The sequence below is a fragment of the Struthio camelus genome, chromosome 10, assembly GCF_040807025.1.
Source record: "Struthio camelus isolate bStrCam1 chromosome 10, bStrCam1.hap1, whole genome shotgun sequence".
Classification (NCBI taxonomy): Eukaryota; Metazoa; Chordata; class Aves; order Struthioniformes; family Struthionidae; genus Struthio; species Struthio camelus.
Genome location: NC_090951.1, coordinates 11,541,458 through 11,568,304, shown reverse-complemented (window position 1 = coordinate 11,568,304; position 26,847 = coordinate 11,541,458). Strand labels below are relative to the sequence as shown.

Below are 26,847 nucleotides of genomic sequence, written 5' to 3'. Positions count from 1 at the left end.
CAGTAGTCCGAAAATACCTTTTTGTCATGAATGTGCACTTTATTAAATAAAGAGATTGCAGTAATTGGTTATGGCAGCACAAATGCATTTTCTTATCAAAATATGTATTTCAATCATGTCTTTTTAGCAACTGATACTGTAAAATATACGCTTTTCACTTTCGAAGAACATGTATGCCTACAGCATTGTATTTAATTGCTCTGTCCTATGTCGGAGATGTCAGGTAGCATTATTTGGCAGGGAGGACTCCCTGGTATCTGTTAGGCAGCCAACGCAACTTTCATTCAAAAGAGAAAGGAAATGGAAAAAAAGGGCAGTTTTTCAAAGTTGATGTCGGAGAAGGGAGTTTGAAGGGTTTTTGGTTTTTGTTTTTTTAATATGGTCACCTGTAGATTTGAAAAACTTTCTGTTTCAGTATGTATTGGAATTGAAGCTGCATTTCTAATCCACGGAGAGTATAAAGTACACTGCATTTTCCTGTTCATGTCAACTACAGATAGTATCCATGAACTTGCATTCTACAGGGATACACCTTGTTCATAACTCGAGTTACCTGCAGTATTAAAGTGAGGCAATACGAAGCAAGACACTGGAAATGAATTTCCCAACTTTACATATTCTGAAAGGAAACTGGATATTTTTAAACAGTCCTTTTTTGTTGAGCCTATCCATAGTTACTTACCAGTCCAGCTTGGCCAAATAACAACTGTACAGCAGTTTTGCAGGCTCCTCGCCAAGTCGAAGGGCAAACCTGATTTAGTACTTCAGTAACAGGAGAGTCATCCCGCGGTGTCAGTCCATTATGGCATCCAGCTTCTTTAATTAACTGCAGCATTGTGTGCTGAAAGTCATAAGAACTTTGTCATACGAAACATGGGAATCAGAAATGTTAACACTAATGTCTCCATATGTATTTGTCATTGTTCTATACGTTATTAAAAGCTTTTCAAACAAGTATAGTGTCTGTCACCGCTAAATAGTCTTGCATAGTTGTAAGAGTTTAACTGCAGAACAGAAATCTGGAGGACAGTCTCTGCTAATTAGAACGTTATTCTCCTCCAACATCATAAGTTTTGATTAAACTATTTTGCATAAGCTATAAGTACAAAAAGCACTGCAAAGACGACAGAAAAGCAGCATTTTGAGTTGCGAGTTGTTTCAACTCTTTCAGGAGCAAGGAACTAGGCTTTTCTAAGAAAAAGTGGAAGTGCTGATTAAAATTAACCAAATTACTTCTGAATGGACACTTTTCCTTCCCTTCATACCAAAAATCCCATTAACTTTTCCACTACTTCTAAAATACGATTTAAATTGTTTTGGTAAAATTGCTTGAAGTGTGTAAGACAACATTAAAAGGAGCTTTACTACAAAGTATTTTTTCAAATACTTCCCCCTTCGTGCTACGAGGGTCTGAACCTGACGTATTTTGGCACCTAAGACGATTGAAGTTCCTAAGTGCATCACCTGGTTAGGGCATTTGTAAGGGCTCACTCTCCTCTGCACTTTTTGATACCTTATCACCTACTTCCAAAACAGGAGCTTAATTACCTCCTAGACTTCTCCGGTTTTCTTACGGTGTACTGAAGTAGCCCAGGTGGTTAAAAAATTATTAAAGGAAGGCCTTTAATGGACCTACAATGTTATCACATGTTGTTCATAGCAAGTCAGGCTAAAAATACGCATTTTAAATACGAGTTTGGCATTGAACCTACTGCAGTTCTTCTCTTAATTTTAAGGAGGTCTACTGATTTTTTACTACTGTGGTTAGATTCAGGGTTATTACCGTTTTCAGCTTCAGGTTTTCTGCTGCAGACTCGTTAAAAGATATTCCTTTCAGAAAATGGGATCCTATCTGAACAGGTACAGTAGGGAGTTCACACTGAATTGGCTGAGGTGGAGTTTGTCTCCTTCCTGTTTGCTGGGCTTCAGCTTCACTGCAACAGCCCTGAAGTACAAAAGAACAGATCAGGTAGAAGAAACTGAGGAGGTTAAAAAATTTTAATATTAGAGAGTCCAATTCATTCTTTCATAGTTTATTTTCAAAGTAAACAGGGAGGAAAGAAAGAGCAGGGTTAGCAGATCTTACTTGGAGACTTGCTTCAATAGCCTTCGGGTTCAAGTGGAAGCCAGCCTTCATTGCATATTCACAATGGCCTAAACTCTCCAAAGCCACTTTGTAAGCCTGTTATTAAAACAAATAAAAGTTGAGGGGCAACAGCCATAGTCCACAAGTAAGGGTGTAGTTTTGCATCCGGATACATGTATAAAAATCATTATATGGATTTACCTTACTGAGCTCTACAGTGTATACACATTTCTCATACAAGATTCCAATACGGTAATTCTCAAATACTTCTTAGCTGCCTGTGGTACATACTTCTGCAGTAATGCACTCCTTCCTATTTTATTGCTTGGCCCACTAACTGTACTAGATATGTATGAAAGCAAATCGATTTTAAAAAACTCACCTGCAAAGCACTGTCAATTTTCATGTTCAGCTCTTTGAGCTGATGTTCAGGAATTGCCACACTTTGCGAGCAGAAAAGTTGCTGAACTTCAATTCCAGCCAAACATCCATCGCAGCCTCTTTCTCGCAATCGAGATGTGGCCTGTAATGTAAAATGAAAATCTAGAGTAAAGAGTATTAGTTCAACACTAAACCAGATCAAGCTTAACTACATTTAAAAAACAGCGTCTGGAACAGTATAAAGGAGATGAGGAGAAGCACCTAAGGGGAAAAGGATCTGGTGCAGACTGTATCTGATTAAATCTCTACTGCTACTTTGAAAGCAAAAATCTCCCCTAATTTGTACAGCATATAGGGGTTGGCTAGCAACTTAATTCAGCATTGTTTGCTGTTACTATTTCAACTCCCTCCCTCGACTGGGGATCCTGTTACACAGGCCACAGGATGAGCGTGGCTACCACACAGAGGAGGGACTTACCATTTCAACATAAAGGGCATTTTAAATTTTTGCCGCAGAAAAGAGAAAACACAATCATGTGTACAAACATTTATGTGTACATAAGAAGATATACTTTATAAAGTAAAAGGTGATTACTGTGATACTTTTTTAAAAAAGCTTTACAAAACTGCAAGTGGGTTGTTAACAGTCAAAAAAAAAAAAACCCAAGTTTAATTTTAACCACATTGAAAACAAACTTTATAGCAATTACAGGACATTTCTAGAAATAACAACATGGTTTTAAGGAACAAAGTATATTAAACATGAAATGAATTTATTTTTTATACAAAAGAAGAAACAGTTCTAATCCCAGTATAATTTTTACAAGGTTTTCTGCCATATATCTAAAACACTCCCAATCCCCATTTTTCTCAGTGAAAGAAGTTTATGCTGTGGCATAAATTACAAATAATTCATCTATGTTCATAGTTCTACAGGAAACTTGTTTGTTTTCATACACCTGGAAAATGGAAACCCTGACGGGTTTTCCAGTCAAGATGATTAACATGCCTGTGTGGGCTGCCAAATTAAGACTTCAAAAGCACATGCTTCACATGACTTGAATTTAAGGAAACTATGCAACCAGTGTCTCAAGCCATTCTGGTCTATCACTTTGTAGGCTTCAATAGCATAAAGACAACTGAGAAAGATTCATAAAACTGCTTTTCCTTCTAACATACTTTTTCTCGCAAGAAAGATGAGGATTCCACAGATAACAACTGTTTGTTAAAATGCAGGTCCAGAGAACGGTAAACTCAAGTAATACAATTAACATTCCAACAATTTGTAAACCAAGCAACACTGAGCTTAACAGTTCTCCCTCATCATGAAAACAAAAATGGAAAAAATTACCATAAAAATTTTAAAATATAAAATAGAACTCAGGCTCAAAAATTAAGAGAAATGGACATTAAATTCTTTTTCATAAAGATTTTGCTCTCACTTTTTGGAAAGACTTGTTTAAAAAATTTCATCTGTCCCCTCCTAATCACATCATTAATTCATTAGTAATAACAAACAGCTGTTTCCACTGTTTGTGGGCTCCTTATGTACAATCATATCACAGACAGAGGAAAAAAAATGATAAAGGGCAAAAAGAGTGTAAATACCACATGGGTAACACAGGTTTTGCCATCTGAAGCTACTTGCACCCCCATGCAACATAGCATGCCTTTAAAATTAGAGGTTTTCTTCCCTTATTAGGGCAGCCAGGCCTGAATTTAGGTTTCACTAAATATAATACAATTTTACTACAACAAGGCATCCATACCTCTGCTGCTCCTCTCCATGATCTTATTGCATCTTCTAGCTCGTTGGTGGGGCTTAAATTGGAGGCTCCAGCCCCACTAACATTCTTCCTCTCCTGAGCTCCAGCTTCAGCAAAGCAAGAGTGCGCCACTGGCTGGACCTTCTGCAAAGCTTGCGACAGGAACTGAAAGTGGACCTGCATCACTGTCAAGAAACATCGCCCAAGCACCTACAGGGGAAAAACACACCAGTTTTTAGCAAATAGGAAATGTTAGGGTGGTTTCCCTTCTTCCTTGTTGGTCAGTGTTTGGGGTGGAGAACCAAGTTAAACTCTGACTTTTTTTTAATTAAAAAAAAATGTTTCAGATGATAAGTAACAGCTAATATTTAACCATTTACTTGAAATGAGCTAAACCGTTGGTGAGGATTGCCTTTAATGAATTAAGGGGTGATCAGGGTGATTTAGTTGACAAGTGTCTTCTGTGCCATCTTTCTACTTTTGAGTTCAAGGTACGGTTGTTTGAAGAACAGAAAGCTCATTACATTACTTAGCAATATCAAGCACATGAAACAACACTTACATACAAGTCACACGTTATCATAAGGACAAAGCCAACACCAAACCCAGCTGCTCACAGATCCAATTGAATTTATGTTTTTTAAACAAAAACAAACAAACCAACCCTGTCAACTACTTCAAGACACGATCACAAAATCGGATAAGTTTAATCCACAAGTTTATCTTCCCATCAAAGCAATAATCAGTAATAAACATCAAAACATTCTGCCATATAAGACTACGCAGTGTCATTTCTGCAATCAAACTGCCACTGAGAAACATCCACAGGAAGTTGCAGCCCTGTCACTCGTGCTCTTGGATAGGAGCTGTTAACGCTGAGGCCGGTTTTCGCTCCAGAATGCTTCACTGCAACGGGTCACGTAACACTACTCATCTGCAAAGCACGGGGGACAGCAGGGAGTAAAAAGCAAGAGAAAGGGTGCTGGGATGTTCCTCCTCCGCTCCGGCGGGCAGCTGGGCCGCGGGCACCAGCTGCGCCCCACAGCGCCCGCTGCCGCAGCGCCGGCCTTTTTCCTCCCCGACTTCCCATCCCACGTTTCATCTCCCTCTCCAGCACTAACACCACACCTGAGGATTACGATCAAAGATACACCTCGCATTACTACAAGCAAAGCAAAGCAAAGGTCACAAACTGGGCATTTAGGTGCACCCACCGTGCACACAAGAACAGATAAGAGTACAACTCCCCAAAAGGGCGACCTGCAGAACAAAGGCACGCGAGCAGAAGCGCTCTCTCTGTTTTCAGGGCCACGCTTTCCTAAGCGGGCAAGAACTCGTAACAAAGCAAAATTGGAACACGGCAGAGAAGCAAATATTTTCCAAATTACTGTAGAAAGCATTCAAGAAGCTATTCAAAATATTTTCTTTCTTTTACACAGTTTGTCACACAAAGTAGTTTAAAATGTATATTTGACTTTGATTTATTCAAAAAGACTAGACTTGAATTCCATTTTAGGAATAATTCATAAAATATACAGATAATGTACAAAGCCATCATGCCTGGGAGCAAACAAATCATCTGGCTTGTTTTCAGCTACATTCTTCTGGAACAGAAATATTCAGGCACAATGATCTTACTGGCAGGACTCTGCAGTCACACTAACGGTTATATGCATTAACTATCTATTTGAAAAAGAATCAGTAGCGGCAATTCTTTTTTCCATTGCATCCGGTCTCCTTTTGACATTCCATTCTGGTTCAATCACTTCCCTTCTTTGTACAGAGCATAAAATCAAACATTTCTTGTATTCTGACCGACCTCTGCAAGTGCAGTTTGCCTTATTAAAAAAAATACTCAGCAAATGATAACAGGAATACAATTCCAACTTTCCTGGCTACAAAATTCGAAAGATTTATAAGAAAACTGGAGGACGAGGAGACTGGTATTCTGAATATTTCTGTGTACGGAGAACGCAGTACTCGGGGGAATAAGGAACTAGGACTCATTAGGAATTTCAAGCCAATTAAGTTTCAAAGAATATTTAAGGTACAGAGGTTGAAGTTTCCCCTGCCTGGGAAGACCACTCAAAATAAACAAATAATTTAGTTCAAGTGGCAGCACACAACATTCCTAGTATAATTTACAATGTTAGGCAGTAAAGATAAATACTAACATCTGCTTTACGTGAGCTTATATTTTGCGTGACAAATAACCTAGTTCACTCTCCCTGAGAAATGGGTACGGATGTTTTTAACTGCTTAAATAAAATCCAGTTCGTGGGGGATTTCTGCACTGTAGATTAAACGCTCGCTCCAAACGCCAAGCTCGTTTTGTTTTAAAATTCGCTTCTTGAGGATTTTCTTCTGAAGAGCTGCGTCTCTTGCTCCGTTGTGGGAGACAAGTACAACCACCAGCAGTTTAATAACTGCGGCCAGCAGTTACCGTGTAAAGCACCATACTAAGTCCTTGTTGCAAAAGCTGCAGATCACCACCAGCGTGCAGATGTAGTGTTTTCACAATTACAGTGGAGATATCACCATCTATCTTGAGTCTATTTTCCTCCACTTTCCCATGCAGGAGCGTTCAATCCTTCTTGAGACCATAAAAAGGGCAAACTAAAGCCTAGGGACTATGTAATAACTAAAGATGAACTGGAATCATCACAAGGGTCAACCAGTAAGCTCTTGGGTTTGAGGGTTTTTTGTTTGTTTTTGTTTTTTTAAACAAAAACTTTAATCCTTCTTAGGATTACTTACATTGCACATACGATGAGCTCTTCTGGCCTGCAAACTTTTTATCCTACGAAATACACCTCCAGCACCTTTGACCTTCCTAGCCCTTCACCAGGGAGGACAGCTACCCCAGCAACTGAATAACCTCACCTAAAGGAACCTGGCATCCAGCCTGGGCAGCCGGAAGTAATGTAATTTTCCGGGAGGTCTGGTATCAGACTCTCTGGTCCCTAGGACAGGTGAGAGTTGGCTGAGTTTACTCAGCGTAGCTGGCTTCCAGTTGCAGCTGCTTAGGGAGTTACTGCTCCTTTTCATACGTCTTGGGGGGGTGGGAAATCTAGTTTCTTTTTCAGCACTTTTTTGTTTGTTTTCTTTTTTTGAGACTGTATCTGCACTAACGCTTTAGGAAGCACGCCTTTCAAACTGGGCAACTTCAGGAACATACAGCGTACAACAACAGCTCATCGCTCAAAGAGTCACCCAAACGCTTAGGTGAAATTAAGGGACAATCGTGACACCACAACTGACTGCTAGTAACCAAGCTGGCTAATATAATTAGGTCGGTTATGTACAAACAGAAATCTCCTAAGAGGGTGCAGTGCCTGGCTACACTCCATCCCGTAGTACCATCTTGATGAGGGCATGCAATCAATTTTGGAATATTTTGCTAGACAAAGCGCACCCAGAAACTGCACAGACCTCACGGCTAAACAGCGAGTCCATGCAAATTCCCAGGCAAGGAAGTTCAGACACAGATTCTTTAAAACAATCGCCACCATTGATAGAGTTTGTAAATAATATGTCAGTCCTCTAACCTTGATACAAATACCTCCGGTTCCAGGTACCACGCGAGAAGGGGATTTTGTGGCGGGGGGGAGGGAGGAGTTGCTCCTCAACAAACGAAACTCACCACAGCGCACACGCGCTGGTTTCTGCCCACCCTCACCCCCCTTGGCACGCTTCTTACTGGCTTTGGTGACAGCAACTCCTGCGTATAACCTACCTGCCCACTGAAGAGACCAGATGAAAACAGCACTGCGACTACATCTACAATGAGATATTTACTCAAGCTGGCGTCCAAGCCTGTGAGATAACCCCCTTTCCCACCTACTGCTGAAAGGGAGCGCAGCGTCACTCGTTTTCACTAGGCAGCCATCCCCCGCAGTTCAGCGGGGCCATCTCACCTGACCCAAGCTCCTCCACCGGCAGACACAATCCTGCTCTTTAAGAACAGTTACCTACCAGACAAACTCGATTCCACCACAAGTTACACCTTTACACTGCCAGATGTAGACAACCTGGCAGCCTCCTTCACGCTGAGAGTCAACCTAAAAACCCTGCAGTGGAAATCTGATATCAACAGCTACTAAAATGCTAACTACCCTTAGATATTTTTTGGCTAAATTAGTGTTAAGGCTATCCTCCCCCTCCCCCTCCCCCCCCAAAAAAAGAAAGTCTAAAGACTATGGTAGCAGACCAGAGAGTAGACCGTGCGACTACAGACAGAAGCAACACCATAGCATACACCACTGTTCTAGCCATAGTATTTCCCTACAGATCTGAAGCAGCTTTTAGCTAGTAACAACCTCCCATCTCAGAGAACTCTGTAGCCGATCCCTGCAAACCACAGAATAGATAACTCCAAAGATGTCATTTGAGCTTTACAGTAGTTGCTAAGGAAAGCATACATTTTATTTTTACTAAGACATTTTTGTTCCATAAGCTTTTTAAATACTCAAAAAACACCCTAAAAATAATCACCATTTAATATGAAAAGGAGCTACCAAGTAAATATTCTGTGTCCCACTCATGCTTCCCTTTTGTTTATGAAGGCAACATGTATGTTTCTGTCATTACCACTTTCAAGAAAATACACAAACTCCGTCTATAACTAACACGATTCATTCTCCGTATTTTGCAGTTAAGCCTGCTGCACAGCTTCACCAAAGAGCAGGCAATACACAAACATTTTTCTAGTATTAATTCTTATTTTTCCATGAGGTTTTCTTTTAAGACTTATTATGAACAGTTTTAGTGTACTCTTCTACATTACAAAACTCTAATGACTGATCTGAAAACTTAAAACATGTAAGAAAAGCACTGTCATTCCTCTTGATTTCCAAGCTGCTCCTCGCCCATACAGGCAGACACAAAGCTCCTAAGAACCGGAGGTGTTCATATGTTTTTTTTTTTAAAAAAGGAGAAGCAAGAAAAGCAGTAAATAGAAGTCAACATATGCACTTCCGAAATTAAGACACCTTGGCAAACTCCATCTGTCACCAATACTTTGATCAAGAGAAGTCAACTTTTTATATATCCTGGCAGACAGCTCTGAGCAAGCAATCTCTGTTCTGCTAAAAATAAATAAATAAATAAAATTACCCACCACTACCACAAGTCCAGGCTGCACAATCTTTTTAGCTCAAATCCAAATCAGCCTATGCTCATCAGAACTTGAAGCTTGCTTTATATTGCCTCCCCTGAGAGCTAGAGGCCACTACACTGGTTAAAAGCCTGTGGCACCTCAGGAAAGCTATAGCTCCCTCCTAACTTTTAAAAGTCAAATCCGCTCCACTTACACGTCTCATTCCTCCTCAGAACACACATCCTTTGTTGAGGAAGGCTTAGGAGAGGAGTATTTTCCTTAGTTGACATCATGCATAGAAAAAGTATGATGCTGATCATACTGGTCCTTCTAATGAATTTCGGGTTCTCTCCTTCCAGCCCACAATGATTTACAATCCACCTCCCATTGCTTGGTAATACCAGCCTCCATCCCCCCGATAAGAGGCTCTTGAGCACCTCTTGATAGGGTATCTCTGAGCTGCCACTCAGACATTCAGCCATCTCTTTAATTCTTTTTTCAGACAGATAATCAGCTCAGTTCTTTCAGTCCTCTACTGGAGAAGCTGGAAAAGCAACTTCAGATATTACTCTATGTTCCTCTCTGTCAAAGGAAAAATTATGCTGCTTGTGACAGACACTCTTTTATTTCTGATTGCATTCGGTGGATACAGAAGTGAGTTTTTTTTAAATCTTGTTTTATGAAATGTTAACTTCTCCATAGATCAGAGTGTTTTTTAATTAAAGTTTTAGCATAAATAGCTCAGTCTTCAAATCACAGAAAAGACAACCAGCAGAGGATCTCAAAAGGTCATCCTACCATCTTACCATCCCAAGGAAGGCATATTTTTAACTGAGTCAGACATCAGTTTTAACAGATGCACATTCAACCTGTTCTTTAAGTTCTTCACAATGGAAGCTCCGCTGCCTTTGTAGTAATCCATTTCAGTGCTTCACTGACATTGCAAAGTGTTTCCACGATGTCTAACATGCAATTTAAGTTCATTACTTCTTGCTCCGTCTTACACGAGGGCCAGAACACTACCACCCCTTCTGGCAGCTTCTTACCTATCTGAAGAACTCCTATCTCCCTCCTTACTCCTCTCTTCCCTCCTTACTCCTCTCTTCTCTAGAGTCACTAATGGTTCTTTGTTTGTTTGAAGTCTGTCCTCTCTTTTCTGGACATCCGACCACTCTTGCTGCTCTCTGGTCTCTCTTCAGCTGCTTGCTATTTCCCCAAGTGCAATAGCAAGAGTGGGTTGGTGCAGCATTTTATTTAATATCATACTAACTCAAGCGGAGAGAGTAGAATTCTTATTTCATGGTTCTTGCAGGTTATATCCTGTTAACACATGACAACTGCCTCTTTGCACAACAGCAACAATATTGATTTATGATTTGCAACAGCGCAACGCCAACTCCTATTCAACGTAGGATTATCATAAGCCCTAGACACCTCTCTGCAGAAGTACTGCCCAATCTTACGCTCGCCACGCTCCATTAGTGAGACGGGTGATTTCTATGTAAGTATAGCACTTTGCAATTTTCCCCTCTGAATTCCCTCCCGATTGGAAAACTCATTTGTTCAATCTAAGATTACTTTTTAATTCAGCAGGTCTGCCAGCATACTTGTTCAATGTTAAATTCACAGATGACGTGAAACTACAAGTGTTAAATTGCAGATCTCTGCCGAGCCTCTTTCAATACGTATTTCCACTTTGACAGCAAGCCACCAATAACTGCTTCGTGGGCACAATTATCCAATTCGTTTGACACATACTCGTGTCATCTAAACCGTGCTCCCGAGCTGACTTACAAAACTATCACGTGAGTCACTGCCAAATCCTTGAATTTTGCTTGTTCTTAAGCAAAAGTAGAATGAAATACTTGTCCCATGAAGCAAAAGTTCTTGTAACTTTTGCAGGTTGACTTTTTTAAAGTTAGGTGTAAGGTGCAGCTTTAATTAAGAAAAGATTAAGAACAATGCAGCGATGAGTGAGTGATTTCTTTCCTCAAGATATGCTCAAGAACAAAACCAAGAAACCTGGCTGTTCTACCTGTATTCTCTTTAAATTTGTTAATATCAGATACAGAGCTACCTAGCAAAAAAAGAGTCCTGCAGGTGCACATGGTGCTCAGGCACAAGGGTTAGGTTTATAAAGGTAGACAGAGACAGAAGCAAGTTTCTCCACCTGTGCTCTAAGCTTGCAGGACATGTATCCGGGCTACACCACCACCTTCCTTTTGCTAAAACACTCCAACTTCACTCACTGCTAACGAAGCGCTCCCTTCAGAAGATTCCCCCCCCCCCAAATCCGGGTGCAGAGCAGGGCACGAATTAGCACCTGGAATTGTTCAACTAGACTATAAAAGCCATACAGATAGTTGTCAACATTTTGCAAGACAAGAGTTTCAAAGTCCACAAAAAACGCTAGAAGAAAGGTACTTATTTGTATATTTTTTCCTTTTTTTTTTTTTTAAATAAAATATTCTCCCTTTAGCACAAGTATTATCAAGATCTTTAGTTACATGAACACACACAAATTTTTAAACAGGAAAAAAGATATTTTCTTCTACAGCCTTAGATAAGCATTACGATATAATAGCTTGATTCTATATTAGTTATAACTATCTTCTGTAAATTGGTGTTTTTGAAGACGATCTTACTTCACTATATAATAGGTACACATCCTGCTGTAGCACAATTGGGTGCTACAAATTCTACTTAACATTACATTCCACTTAACTACTTCACTCCTAAGTTGCACGCTTACGGAAAGCGGAAGTGCTTGGAAAGCAAGCATGCCTAACGTTCATCCTCACAGAGGTACGAGAAATCTTAATCAAAAATAAGAAAACTCAAAAATAAGTTCTCTCGTCAGGATGGCATTTAGTAGGGAAACTTTGCAAAGACGCCTGTAAAATAAAGAAACACATTAGAACACGAGGAGCATTTAAAATGCCAGGAATTCATACGTGAGTATCACTTAACACTGCCCATTACGTAATCACGTAATTACGAAACTTACCGCAGGGAAACTACAGAGCCAGGCACGGCCAGGGCTGCGCATGCCCTCTGAACCTCGAGATCTCTGACCTCCGTTGCGCGCTTGCTGCCAGTATATGGAAATCATAGCGCAGTCACGACAACTTTTTACAGCACAAATATCTCATGTGAGCATGATATTTTTCTTTTACACGTAACAGCTCACAAAGTAGACAGAACCGTTTTGAAGAGTGATAAAATGCCGTTTTACAGGAATTTGGATCGTTACTCAACTAATACGCAGGTTCAAACAACCACTGAGCATAATTCACCACTTCCATGCGCGTTCAGGTTTCCCCTCAAATGGATAATACTAAGAAAAATGTAGTTTAATTTAGAAAATAATGTTATAATATTGTTAGAAATACGAGTGAACATAGGACAAATGCTGGGGGTTTTTTTAGGCTTTAAGTCTCTCCCCCACTTTTTTTTTTTTTTTTTTTTTTAAAAAAGACTAAGCATATGCTTCCTCAAAGAGGAAAGATGTTTTTGGATTACTAGTTAAAAGTTAAAACCACACAGAAGATTAATATTTAGAACAATGCAAACAGTAAGATTTAATTATTCAATGGAAAGAAAGTTCACCTTTCCCGTATTAAGGCATCTTTGAATTTCGTGCAAGTCCCCATACAGAAATACCTGCCAAATATTCAGATCAACATACTTGGAAGTTGCTCACTGCACATAACCTAATACTTTCAAGGAGAAAACTTAACAAAATAGAAAAGGTTTTCTTTCTATTATTGCAGAAAGCATTGCCCACAAAAATACAAGCAAGGCAGTGAGACTTTTTGGAGCAGCAGTGATTCTAAAGAGAAGGTCAGTTATGAAGGAACGAGACAAATCCACATGCACAACAGTACCCATCCCCAAGGTAACTTACCTCAATGTCTTGTAGGCTGAATTCTTTTTGATCTTTAAAGTTTGCAGCTCCTGCACTCAGTTCCATCAGCATTTTTGCTATTTCTGGTTTTATTGCTGCTGTGAGTCGACTCGCTGCTTCCATGACATGTTCCTGCACGTCTTTCAGTTGCATAGCTGCCTTAGAATAGTGCGAGTTCCTAAATACGCTGCTGAAAAGGTCTGTGAGGAAAGTGCTCGTACGGCAAAACACGTTGAGTGCATCCAGATATTTGGAGATTCCCTGCTGGATGTCTGCGATCGGAGTAGTATGGGATCCAGGGTGGTTGCAGCTGCCCGCAGCAGCTGAGGAGACCAAAGGGGATGCTGGGGTTGTAGATGCCAGCGGTGCGCTCAGGGTCCTGCCTAGCTCAGGCATTTGATACTGCTGGTGTTGCTGCACTTTTTGCTTGGACCCGCCAAGCAAAAAGCGCCGCTTATAGTCCATTTTGCTTTCTTGTGCACTACAGCAATACATAAGTGAGTGCTTGTCCAAAGATTCCTTGAATTAACAATCACCTGTCAAATTCCTTCCGCAAATATACAGTTATGTACAGTAACAGTGGAGGACTGCGTACATAGGTTTCACAAAAGGCATTTCAAAAAGGCAAGCGTCTGTATAATCTGTATCAGCAGTGAGAAAGGCAGCAGCCTTGCTGACTTCGTATTTTCAGTGTTCAGTGCAGCCCTGCTGCAGTTACAAACTGTACTCAAAAAGCATGCTGAAGTATCTTAATAATGCTCTGTCTCGTTTGGTATTCCACTCTGCACACAGAAAAACAACACCGGAGCAGAGAAGTTATCGCCTATAATTTCTTCATGAGCATACTGACACTTGCTTAAGTCTACAAAAGTTATTTTTGTCAATGCAAATAATAGTTTTTAGAAGCAATACCTTAACACAATTTTCCAATTAGTAACATCAGGAAAAGCGGAGCAAACCACCGATCAACAGCGATTATAAAAGCAGTGCAGAGGCTCCTTCCTTGAAAAAGCAAATCCTTATGTCAGCAGATCAAATATCTTTAAATGTCTTGACAGATCCAGTCTGTCAAATCAGTTTACTTGTAGTGTCTCTTCTTAATACTGGAGGGGAGGGAAAAAAAAAAAAAAAAAACCAAAAAGGATTCTGTTTACAGAAGACTTTGCAAGTATAAACTATTAAAAATTAGAGTGTTTATTATTGCAAGCCTTCTTCTCCTTTCCTTGTTTGTTGAGGTAGTTGTTTCCGTTGCAACGTTAAAAAGTGGTGCTTCCAGATTGCATTTGCCCTCAATCGTAGACTCGGAACAAAAATGCACAAATGTATTTGTAAGGCCTCTAGGTCATTTCCTGTGAAGGAAAAAGGAAAAAAAAATTAAAAGGTTATGGAACAATGAGAAGCTTCAAGATTTTAACTCCTGCAGGGTCCTGATATATTTCTCTACACATACACTGTGAACAATACATAAGATCAAAGAAGGGAGAGTTGCACTGATAGATCGAAAGGCAGTTACAAGTTAGTAGCATCACGTTACTAACCTTAACACTGGTGAATGTTTTCTTACTAGTTCTCCTATCCTAGACTACCAGATTTGAGACTAACGGTTAACGCAACTCCTGTAGAGTTAACAGCAGCGGAAGGCTATTAACGCAGAGTACAGGGAGAGTTAATCACATTTTCTAACCCTACCCTTTTCCATTAATTTAAGAATTAAGTACGTGAAACCTTTCTTCACATACCGTAATTTATTGTAGAAATTTGAGACTCCTGATGGTTCTTTTTAATAATTTACTGGACGAACGGACACAGCTCCCCTCTGCCCCCCCCTCCCCCCGGTACCACAGCATACAAAGCGCTCTGTTAACATCCTAACTGAGAGTAGCTGAAAAATACAATGCACACATGTGGTTTCAGGATGATGGCATGTACCTATAACATACAACATCTTAGAAGCGGCAGAATTACCCAAGAGAGTGGCCAGAATAGCTGTCTCCCCAACGTAAGAGTATGGGGGAAACGCACCTTCCAGCACTGCCCTAACCGCTCCTGGCAGCGCCTGGTGCAGCTGGGCAGCTACGGGCTGGAGGAAGGTCAGTGGAGCCTGAGCAGCGACGCAGGGTCGCTCTGCAGCCGGAGACATCCAAGGCCAGGCTGGAGGAATCTGAGCTTTTGGAAGAGGGCAGAAAGGTGTTTAGGTCCTTGCTCTTAGCCAGACACAGCTCCTACCTGGACAGGGTTTGGCAGTGCATGATCATGAAGGCAGGTGGGAGTCCTATCCTTACACTGCTGACAGTTACACTAGGATTCCACTTTTATATATATATATGTGTGTGTGTGCGCGCATGCATATGCATGTACATATAAACACATACTTATGCATGTTTATAAATATATATGCATGTGTACAGAAATCTTTCTCTTGCCTCTCTTTCTATAAACGCTATGAATTTTCAGCCTACTACTTAATCCTATTTCAATGTCTTCCTTTTCTCTGTGCCAGGGTCAAAACTGCATTACTAATTACTTCTTATCTTGCCAGTTAGGCTAGATTGAGAAACTCCATTCCAGCTTCCTAAACAACTAACTTTCTACTTTCTTCCTCACTTAGAGGAATTTCCTATGTCTTGGAGAGAATAAGAACAGCAACAAAAGAAACTTTAGATTTCTAACGTCTGGACATTATTAGAGGGAAAGTATAACGTACAGAACTATAATCTGTTCAGTCACTTTATCCAGTCCTAGTCATTAGTCACACCTTAAGCTACTCTCCCCCTTTCGTACAAATACATGACTTGATTTGAACAAATAAGGATAATTTTTCCTTAGCGCAGCAATTGCGACTTATAGGGGTAGTATCAAACAGTAACTCCTAATATATTTTTTTCTCTTGAGCAGTTATAAGTAAAAAGAGTAATCCAGATACATTAACAAGGAGCACTTCAATTCAGCAACAAAATATTCCCTTAATTCTTCAACCTTTTTGACGATATTGATACAGATTTCATACAGTTAAGATTTTCTCTTTAGTCAACATTTCTTTTCCACCGGTCTGAAGAAATAAAATACTAATTTATTCACGAAATGTGTTTTGACATATATGTCTGATACAAAGACCCAAAGATTAAAAACAAAATAAAAAAAAAAGAGCAGGCAAAATATAGCAGGATGAAACACCATACAGAGAGCCAGATAGTCTGTTGTCTTAGTGGGTGTGAGACGCACAAGATTTTCAGGAAGTTACTGCTGCAGATGGTTTTGCTTCCAAGATCTAAAGCAAATATTCTTTTATATTCTTTTTAAAAATATGATAGATGGATAAAACATCACAGATATTCCCCACATGCATTCTAACATCCTTTAATAAAGTATTTCAAACCGATTATTTTCTTTCCCAAAAGCTAGCCTTACACTTCTCTCAATGTCCACATTCAATGTGTCAAAATGCAGTAAACTTCTTAAGGAGGGAATTTTCTAGGAGGTCTTTTATCATATGCATAGTTAAAAATATTTTTCTCCTTGCTTTACAAGCTACAGGGATTTACAATGTAAAGCATGAATAAATTGGTTTTCTTGATTGCATGTAAATGTAGATGGAGCAAAAGACTTAGTTAATTTATATGCATTGTATAAGTAAACTGGTGACTTGCCTAAATAGACATGAATTTCACATTGCAGAGGAACTTAAATGATCATGAAACATCTAAATGTTAATTAGCGCAAGAAGTAGAAAAAGGGGATTTTTTAGCTATATAGCATTGAACTAGTCAAGCATACGTGAGAGGCACTGTGATTCGATTCTTTTGATTACACGGTGAGCCTTTCGGTATCAAATTAAGAGACACTGGAAACTGGCCCTTTCAAACAGTCTGATATTTATGCAATACACGAAACTACTAAAACCTGAAAGAACGTAAAAGCAATGAGTAGAAAAAATGCCATTTTCATATTTCTTACAACTATAAAAACATGATAAATCATAATGTTTTACTTCTAGACAATTTCATAGTCAAACTTGTAGATGCTTATTCAATTCTTTGAACATTGCACCGATAGACTTCAAAATTTATTTGTAATAAAATCAACAACTTAAAGAGGGCAGCTTGTATCTTTCACGTCTAAAAAGACATTTATTTATTTAGCGAGAAAATACTCAGTGTGAGGAAAGCTACAAACCTTGATATTTCTCAAGATTAGACATGTAATACTACATGCATTATACATTCTACAATTATACATTCTACAATGTGCTATGTACAAAATAAAACATTCTCCCTTTTGTACGTTTTTCTGAAGAAGCGATGAGGATATTGTTCTCCCTCTTCTCCCACTCCCACAGTCACCCTTGGTGCAAGGGCTAAAACTGTAGGCTCCATATTATAACAATTTGAACTTAACGCCAAGCCAGCTCTTGCCATATTACAAAAAATTCAAAGGATTTCATTATGGTGAGATAAGAACAGCATGCTATCAGTCCAAAATATACACGCAAAGTTTGTACAATGTTTTGTAGACAACAGAGATTTCACAGAAACCAAGTGTAGAAAGCCTCATTAAAAAGTTAGCATGCCACAAATCAAAAAATTCTATTCCTTCTTCTACGTAATCAAAACCAAATCAATATTGCTTATATTATATTAAACTTCATAAACAGTACGTAATCTACAACAGAAAAATAAGCTTCAGATTGAATACCATCCTACTGACAGGCACAGAACGCTACCGAAAAACCGTATCACACTGCATTGTTTAGGCTCTTGTTTTAAGAGTTAATGCCATAGTTAAGGAGTTAATAGTTACTACTGTTTGAGTTTCCACATAAAGTCAAGCGACTTCTACATGAGTTGCTCTATGCAGAGATTACCACATTTACACAGAGAAAACAAAGTGCATGTAAATGAGTGCTTATGCAAATCAAACTTGCCTTTTTTTTTTTTTTTTTTTAATGTAACACCTCAAATTCTCTGCTTAGCAACTTCCCAGGAGTCAAAAGTATTTTCCTCAACTTTACTGATTGCGAGAGACTCAAATGAATACGAAAGACTCTCGGACACAAACGCAAAACAGAAATCCACAGGTGCTGAACTGCAACCGCAACAAGGGGCCTCGGCTCCCTCCGCCTCGCCTGCGGCTGCTCTGCCAGGAGAGGAGACAACTCTTCCCCTGATCCTGAATCAATACAGGAAATCGGGCAGAGGAAGTAGGGAAGAACACATACAAGTCTACTGCTGGTTAGTTTAGTCACAGTTACCTGCACTGCCAACTTCCTTTATCACCAAAATAAGAGTTTTGTAGACCACACTGGTTAAATATTTTTGGATGAGAAAAAGATTTCTTCATGTCTTAAAAGCACTCTGATCTCAATTTTTGAAGCAGCTTGCAGAGGTGTTCCTTCTGAAGTCTATTCTCCCTTCAGAGAAGGGCTGACATACACGATCATGAATATATATATAACAATAAGATGATCTGAAATCCCGATGAACTTAGCTAAATTTTTGGAAGCAATATTTCTAACTATTGTGCCTTGTTTTTAGTTTTTATGAGATACACATTCCCAGATCTCAGGGTGAGCTTGTTACAGCTAGCACCGTCCATGTAAAACAAATACAAAAGTAACCAAGTTCAATTAACGCACCAAAAAAGATAACTCCAAAAGAAACAAAATCCAGACTGGCCAGATTACTTACTGCGGAAAAGCCTGAACAAACAAAGCCTACTGCAAGGCCAGAAGGTCAGCAAGCTGCTGAAGTCGAGGGCCTCCTGTTGAGAGCGCACCAATTCCTGCTCAAATTCAGTTGCACAAATCTTGCACAAATCCAGAAGTGACTCCACTACAAATGGAGCTATTCTGCCTTCAAATTCGGCTGTCACTGATGCGTATACCAGACCCTATACCTGGCCAGCCAAAGTCCAAACTTTAAAACGGGGAGCACAAACAGTAAGGAAAGCCCATACCCTGTCTCCTAAACACCAGACTTGTGTTGTCCGCCCCGCTCGTGGACTCGGAGCCAGAGGCGCTGCCATCGGGGCCCAAACAATACGGGTTTGCAGGTCAGCACCTCGCACCGCCGCCGGAAACGCACGGGCGAAGCCAACGCAGCGGGCCCAGGCAGGTCTCTCCGCGAGCAGGGGCACCGGGCTGCCATCGGACGCAGAGCTGGCAGCGCACGCGCTCGGCCACCTCAACTGTCACCACACCGGCGAGAAGACGAGAGCAAGGACTGTAGGGGCAACGCTAAGGGATTTTGGAGAAGGGAGCACCAGGGGCACAACTACAAAAATGCTTCAAACCAGCTGTCTACGCTAAAGCACAGACAGAGTAATCCAACAGGAGAGAGAGAATTAGTCACAGACAGGGTCCTTGCAAACTGGGTTGCTCCAGTGCGCTCAGCGCACTGATGAATCCTACCACACCTTCGCCCAGATCCAAATGCCAGAGGCCGCGTGCAGCGTACGAGGTTATTTTTTGCTTCTCCTTTTAGATAGGCTGTAAGCAAGAATACAGGGAAACTACGACAGATGGTGAAAATGATTTCCTCTGAATAAACTTTTCAGGATCATAGAAAATAAACAGATTAAGAAAAACAGCTTAGAAGTAGTACCAACTATGTATATTACACAAATATAGCAAGAATGTAAACTTTTATATTGATGCCTAGCTTTAAAAAAAAAAAGTTTACAGATATTAAATGGGAGTTGTTTTTTATTTTCCTCTATCCCAAAAGCATATACTACATTCACAACTAAAGAGTATATTTAGCATCTACAACACAGATCCTTTCCAAAATATCAGAAATTGAAATCCATATGCCAGAAATGAAATTGAAGAAACATTAGAATTTCAGTAGCAAATGTCACTCCTTGAGGAGTTCAATTCCACATTCAACTACAACTTCTCCAACACTCTCAACATACCACATTTATTAATACTGAAATTGCTGTAAGAATGACAATTTGAGACTATAAAGAATTTCTCAATTATTGTGTAATATGTTCAATCCAGCCATAAAAAGAAATAGTACAGAATTAAACTACATAACAGGGACAGCCATGTAATTAAAAAATATGAGAGTTAAAAGAAAAAAGTATATATATTGCTGAAACAAGTTCTAAATTATAGGTTTCTGAAGAAAGCTTTCATAAACACAGTCATAACCAATCCACAACGCAAAAAATGTACCTTAGTTTGTGGAACCTGATAGCCATAATAAGAAATTACGATAATAAGAGGGTATTTCTCATATGCCAGTTATTTATACATGAAATCTGACATAAAAATATGTTCCATATTGCATACCTATTTTAATCTTGCCTTCCTTGTAAGGATTTTACATTTCCGCTAAGATCAATTACAATTGCAGTGTCTTTCCCTTTGTTCCTTAGTCATATACTCAGAAATTTCAAACGGCTGATTTTTCATGGCTGATGAAGCATGTTTTCTTAATAAATCAAGCAGTAACAGCTTGTACACTTTATTCCTAAGAGATGGATTAATCAGGTCTAGATACGATTTTTGATCAGAGCTAACACATTATAGCTATTTTTACAAAACGTTAAAGTCCTTCAGATTCTAGCGGTAGGTAGGACAGACTAACCTGTTGGATATCACTACACGCCATGTCCATTTACGCTGAGGTTCAACAGAAATACCAAGTTTCTCTTTGCACTGCCTTCTGACGCTAGGTTTATTTCTGACCTGCAAAGCCAGCACCCACCACTACTCACTACAGGCAAAAGTTCAAGATCCTCTTAGATGAGTCTGAGCCTCTCCCTCCCGCCTTGCCCAGAGGGCGGATCCTGATCCCCACCTCGAGCCTTGCGGGGACGAAGAGGGGCAGGAGGCATATTTTCAGTTGAACCAGTGAGTGCTTTGATACCATCCCCGATTTCCACGAAACAACAAAATAAAGGGGCATAGTTTTATATCAGCTTAAATCAATGAGAGAAATACACCTGGAAAAAGTCTTTCTACAGAGTTGAGGGAGCACAGCACAGTAAGCGTTTGGGGAGTTCACAACGAGGGTAGTCAGCTTCATCACAACTTACCAACATGTCATTAATAATGTAGTTCAGGATTCTAGAAGCAATTCACACAAAAGCATTTTTATGCTGTCTTCGACATAAAACTTTACAGAATAGTAAAAGGGCAGAAACTATGTTTTGAAAATTAAACTTTTCCATTGACAAGAACGGTTATCTCAAAGTAACGCTGCCTGGCAGGAAACATGCGTTAACCTCTCTAACATGGCTAACTTGTTATTTGCACCTGTAATTTCTTACCAACAAATCATTAATACTTAAAGCACGAAAATGCTTTTATAGGGGTTGACAAGCATCGTTATCTTCGTGGTCAGGGCTAATGAGGCTTAGAATTTTTCAGGAAATTGCCCAGAGCAGTTGTCAGGATACAGGCGCATGACAAAAAAGACCACAAAAAAAAAAAACACCCCACTAGTGACAATAGTGAGAAGAAGCATTTCCCGGCAGCTTGGCCAACACAGCAGGTAATACCCATCACCAAATCTTGATTGCTTTCAGTCAGGTGCCCATACTGGCTCCACTCTCTCACGTCATGGCTGACACTCCGCCTAAGAGGATGGGCTACCACCATTACTAGACCCAAGCATACAGTAGCATGTTCTTCCATCATCTGTATTCAAAAGCCTCCTAACTGAGGAGGGCATGGAGAGAACAAGGCAAAGGGGAGGAGAGGCAGAAATAGTCTATTATGTCAATATCATTTTAGTTCTTGTTAGTTCATTAATTACTTATTGGGATTCCTTTCCGGCTGCTTGCCCAGAACATTTGGAGGAGAAACATAAAGAAAGAAGTAGGCAAGCCAGTCCTTGGTGAACCCATAAAGCTCGTGCTGGAAATATCTTCCTTCCAGAGTCCACCTTTCCTCATACCAGCTCTCCAGATGCTCTAGCCTATTCTCCTCAGCTGTTCCAGGGCTGGATGCATCACTAGTAACAGGATTAAAATTGATTCAATGTCTTCCCTTCCACCAGTGGGGGACCTTAACACACAGGACATGCTTCGTATGGACTAAGCAGCTACCCTGCTTTCAAGAATTCTGCTTTTCAGAATCAAACTGAGCACCTTATTTAAAAGTATAGAAATCTAAACAGACCAACTTATTGTTGATGCAGAAATTGATTTTCTCATTTACTGGTGAAGCAATTACAATGAAGCAAAGAGATTTAGAAAATATAAACAGGAGGCTCCAGCAACCTGGCTTTATTAGCTCTTCAAAGACAAATTTCACTGATAAAATATTTACGTAATATTTATAGACAGCCTCTAAACAAATTCTGTTATGCATTTGTCTAGAGTCTCTTCCCTTCAAAGTGACCCTCCTTAAAACAAGATTATTAATTTCTTTGGGCCGATTTGTGTCTTTTGCATTTATACTGAAAAATTCCTAGAGGCAAAACTATGCTAGATGCCTTAAAAGACAAGCAAAGACAAAAACAAATCACCAACCACACCATCAGGAAAACTCACGAGAAACATGACGGGGAGAACTGGAAAAGGCTGAAGCTTTGGGGGCTAGAAAGCTACATAAGGACCAAGGGACTTGGCCACTCAGCATACCTCACTTTCAGTTGTTTAACCCTCCAATAGAAGAATCTACAGCCCTGACTTATGTAACTACATTCCCTACAAAATATACACGGAAGGTAGGTATCTCTAAAGGAAATAGAGAGTATACTGAGCTAGATTTTTCAGCACAGAGCCTACACTGCATCAGGCAGCTTCTTACATCTTGAAGTGAGAGATGTAATGCACAAAACAGACCCAGCTCAAATCTTAGCAACAAGATATGACAGCAAAAGTAAAAGCTGGTGAAAGGAAGGTGTTAAACCAAACCTTATTTCAGACTTGGGTGACTCCCTGGACGCCAAAAATAGATGCCTGTGTCAGATCAGGATCACTGTTGCAATCCTCCCTTGGCAATAGGTGCTTACGTTATCTGCTTTGAAAATAGGATCAGTTCTCTTTTAAAAAGTCAACTACGGGTGTGGAAGAGAAGGAAAAGGAGGTAATGTCCATTCTTTCATGAGGCAGCCTAACAAAGCATTTGCACAAAGCCCAACAAAGTCACGTTCAATGTGCTGCTCAGCCAGAGGAAAACCAAGAGTGTGCACTGAACACCAGCCACAAGAACGCTCTCTCCAGCTCTCTCCTCAGAGCAGTACCGTATGTTGAGATGAGCAAAAGATTCATGGGACTAGAGAGAGGAAATGAGTGCAAACAGGCACTCTCTCCCCAAAGCAAACAGAAATCCCCCACAGCTCTGCCTCCCAGAATCAACGGGCTAAAAAAATGCTTCGATTCTGGCTGCTACCTGCAGGACTGCTTACAAAGAAACCCCTGCTCTAGCTTAAAGCTCGCAACCCAGGACCTGAAAAAAACATATACTTTTCCTCCAGAGTGAGGACGTGAAGGCCATGGTTAGAAGGAAGTGATGGAGAGCCAACAATTTCTAGAATAGTCTGAGAACAAGTTAATTTCTCTTCCCATAAGAGGCCTTTTCCAGCCACAGATTCCCCTTGCTATTGAAAGAAGGCAAGAAGGTGAACTACAGGCTGAACTACAGAAAATATCTCACATTCCATTAAGGCAAACGTGGAACAGGAATACAACTTGGGTCAGGCTTGTGCATCATGGTCCAGTCACGGAGATTTCAGATAACTTTTTTTCCCACAAGGACTTTCTTTGTAAATCCACCCACCACATCGTACGTGCACTTCAAGGCTTTCTAAACTACACCAGAAGCCACCTAAGTCAGATTAGTCTTCTTCACCCTGTCATTCCTGATTATAGTTTCACTTTAAATACAATCAGTCCAGGGTGGTATCTCCTTGTTAAAACTGAAATGTAACACAGAAAAGCATTAATGAAACCAAATATAACTGTTTCTCAGTTCTCTAATGGTAAGTATTGAAATCAAGATTTCCCACGTTTCTGCAGAACACCAGCCTTCACGTTAGGGGAAAAATAATACAAACCTACAAACTTATAGTAAACCTCTTAAACCTAGCAGCAGTTTATTCCTTAGGCTCAGCTCAGCGTCAGACTTAAACACATGAATAGTTTCAGTAAGGTTAGCGGTACCTCTCACATACTCAAGTACCTTATTAAACATGAATTGCACTTTTCCAGTATAAACAAATGCCAGATGTACTTTTCTGTGTATCCACCGGGAAGAGAAATTTTTAATACACAAGAACTGTAAACTTTCTGCTGAAAAGTTTCTACTGTAACTTCTCCTTAGTAAAAAAAGATTTGTTAAGGAAATCTCCTTAAAAAGCTTAGATCATCAAGAAATTGAGCAGCACAGAGCTTTATTCCCCCGATTTAAAATAATTTGTCCACGGTCACAAAAAATACATTGTAAAAATCTCCATCTACAAAAACAGGAACAATTCCCACCCTTTGACAAAATACTTGGAGAAATAATTGAAAGATATTCTATAAACACTACTTCTAATAGCACTTTGCTCAAAAGTTAGGTTCTTCTGAGAAAGTTTTCATAGCCCCGAACAAATCATTCCTTAAACAAGACTAGAAAGGACAACTGGGATTAAGAGCCCAAGTCAAATACCCAAGTCATGTTTAGGCATGCTATATGTATATATATTTAAAAAGTAGCACATATGTATGTATGTGTGTATATATATGTATGTATATGGGTGTATGCGCATATATATACATACACATATTTAGTCTTGCTAAAATGTCAGCCTGATGTTGAGTGGTAGTCAAAAGAGTAAGCCTTATGTTACAAATTATGAGGAAAGGAATTAGAAGGGGTGTTGGGAAAATCCAGAAAACAAAATTACACCACTGTATAAATCCATGCCCACACTCAAAATTTAGTGCACAGTCCTGGTCTCCTAATCTCAAAAAACAGATACATTACAAGTGGGAAAAGGTACAAAGAAGGGCAAAGTTGAATCGAAGGTATGGAACAGCTCCTGTATGAGGAAGAAATGAGTAAGCTAAGACACTTCATCCTGGAGAAGACCGACGTCTTTGAGGTGGAGGTGAGGAATACAAGGAGGAGTACGAGGTAGAAGGGTTCACAAATCCCCAAGTGGCACAGACAACGTCGGTAAGGATCAGCTCTTCACCACCTCCTCCGCCAAGGTCCGTTTGGCTTACTAAACGACAAACCACTGGCTCAGTGAATCCTATACACAGCAAATAGTTTAAGATAGTTTATATGGGTGTAGCCCACAAATTACCCTGTTCTTGCCATTTCCTAGGTATCCCTTCACAGCCACCATGGGATACAGAAGGCTGAGCTAGATCGAATCTTGCTCTGAACAAGCTTGGCACTTCTTACCTTTTATTCACAATTGAGTGATTAGCAAAAGCAGTATATCACAATGACATACTATTTTCAATTGCCCCGAAACAGAAGCATTTTCTCACTAATAAGTCAGCTTATCAACCTTTAGACAAGGTTTCCAATCATTTTTCTGATCTTGCAAATACAGATATTACATTTCATAAATGCCACAAGTGAAATTTCACAGTACTCATGCTTATTAGCATCATATACATATTTTAATTTTTCTACCGAAATAAATATCCCTAAACTAAACTTCTAGGCAGAGTTTTAGCTGAGTTGCGATGCTATGCAACTTCAAAAAGAAAATCCAATCCTAGAACTGCTTCATTACATATTTTAATTCCCATTTTTAGTAGTATTAGACAAAAGCATTATTTCAAGGCAGTGAAAACTACAGATAATTTATCCTTTCAAACCTCTTCTATGAATAACAAGTTTCTGAGCGCTAGAAACACGAGACAGACTATCTACAACAAATTTTATATAGTAAAGCTTTTATGAGATTTCTCTTAACTTTTTTTGCCTGTTTGCAACAAAAAGGATGACAAAAACTCTCTCAAAACATTTACAGTAACTCAACACCAACAATCTTTCCTTTCCCAAATTACTATGCTTCTTCTCTATTCTCAATGCTTGCCACAGACTACATCCACTACACTTTATAGTGGACTACATCAAAAAAAACCCAAACCCCCACAAATCTATTTTCTTAGTTGCACGGAATATATTGATCTTAATACTCATTTATGCAAATGAAATGGCTATTATCAGCAAGTACTTCCAATCGCAGACTATTCACTTTTTCATATTTAACAAGTATTTAGGATTAAACCAACATTTGCTAATATTTATTCCCTTCAGTACCGGTTAGAAGCTTTACCCTCTTCTAATGTTTGCTTTTTTTTCCCTCCCCTTCAACTCATTCACTGTACGTCTCCTACTTCAAAAGTTTTTCCCCGTGATTAAATATTCTTAAATTATATGAACTGGATTATATGAACTAAATTATATGAACTAGCAAATGCAGAGAGGGATTCCTGTCTCCATACCACAACTCCTGTGTTCTGTGAGCAGACTTTCCAAACTGTTTACAGGCTTACTGTATTTGAGTAGCAGCAGATTCATCAGTGAACAGCTGGAGTTTTGCCCAGGAAAACAAGCTATATTCTACACTGGAGAGAGAGAGGGACATGATGATTAGGCCTTTCATATCCCTCTCATCTTGAAAATTACAGAATTATCAGAAAA

General features: G+C 39.6%; 1 protein-coding gene across 8 annotated transcripts in view; it reads right to left on the bottom strand.

The window, feature by feature from the left end:
- GARRE1 (granule associated Rac and RHOG effector 1) overlaps nt 1-26,847 on the bottom strand; it is a 59,585-nt gene that overhangs the window by 12,708 nt on the left and 20,030 nt on the right. For 5 of the 8 annotated variants that reach the window (XM_068956118.1, XM_068956114.1, XM_068956120.1 and 2 more), the window contains 6 exons: nt 13,239-14,587; nt 4,237-4,443; nt 2,469-2,609; nt 2,087-2,182; nt 1,784-1,945; nt 683-841 (listed from right to left, as the gene is read on the bottom strand). In XM_068956118.1, the coding sequence (XP_068812219.1) occupies nt 683-841; nt 1,784-1,945; nt 2,087-2,182; nt 2,469-2,609; nt 4,237-4,443; nt 13,239-13,733 (1,260 nt within the window). In that variant the 5' untranslated portion in view covers nt 13,734-14,587. Of the gene's footprint in view, nt 1-682; nt 842-1,783; nt 1,946-2,086; nt 2,183-2,468; nt 2,610-4,236; nt 4,444-13,238; nt 14,588-15,260; nt 15,396-26,648; nt 26,772-26,847 lie in introns of those variants that run through there. The other 3 variants (XM_068956115.1, XM_068956116.1, XM_068956119.1) reach the window with 3 other exon arrangements.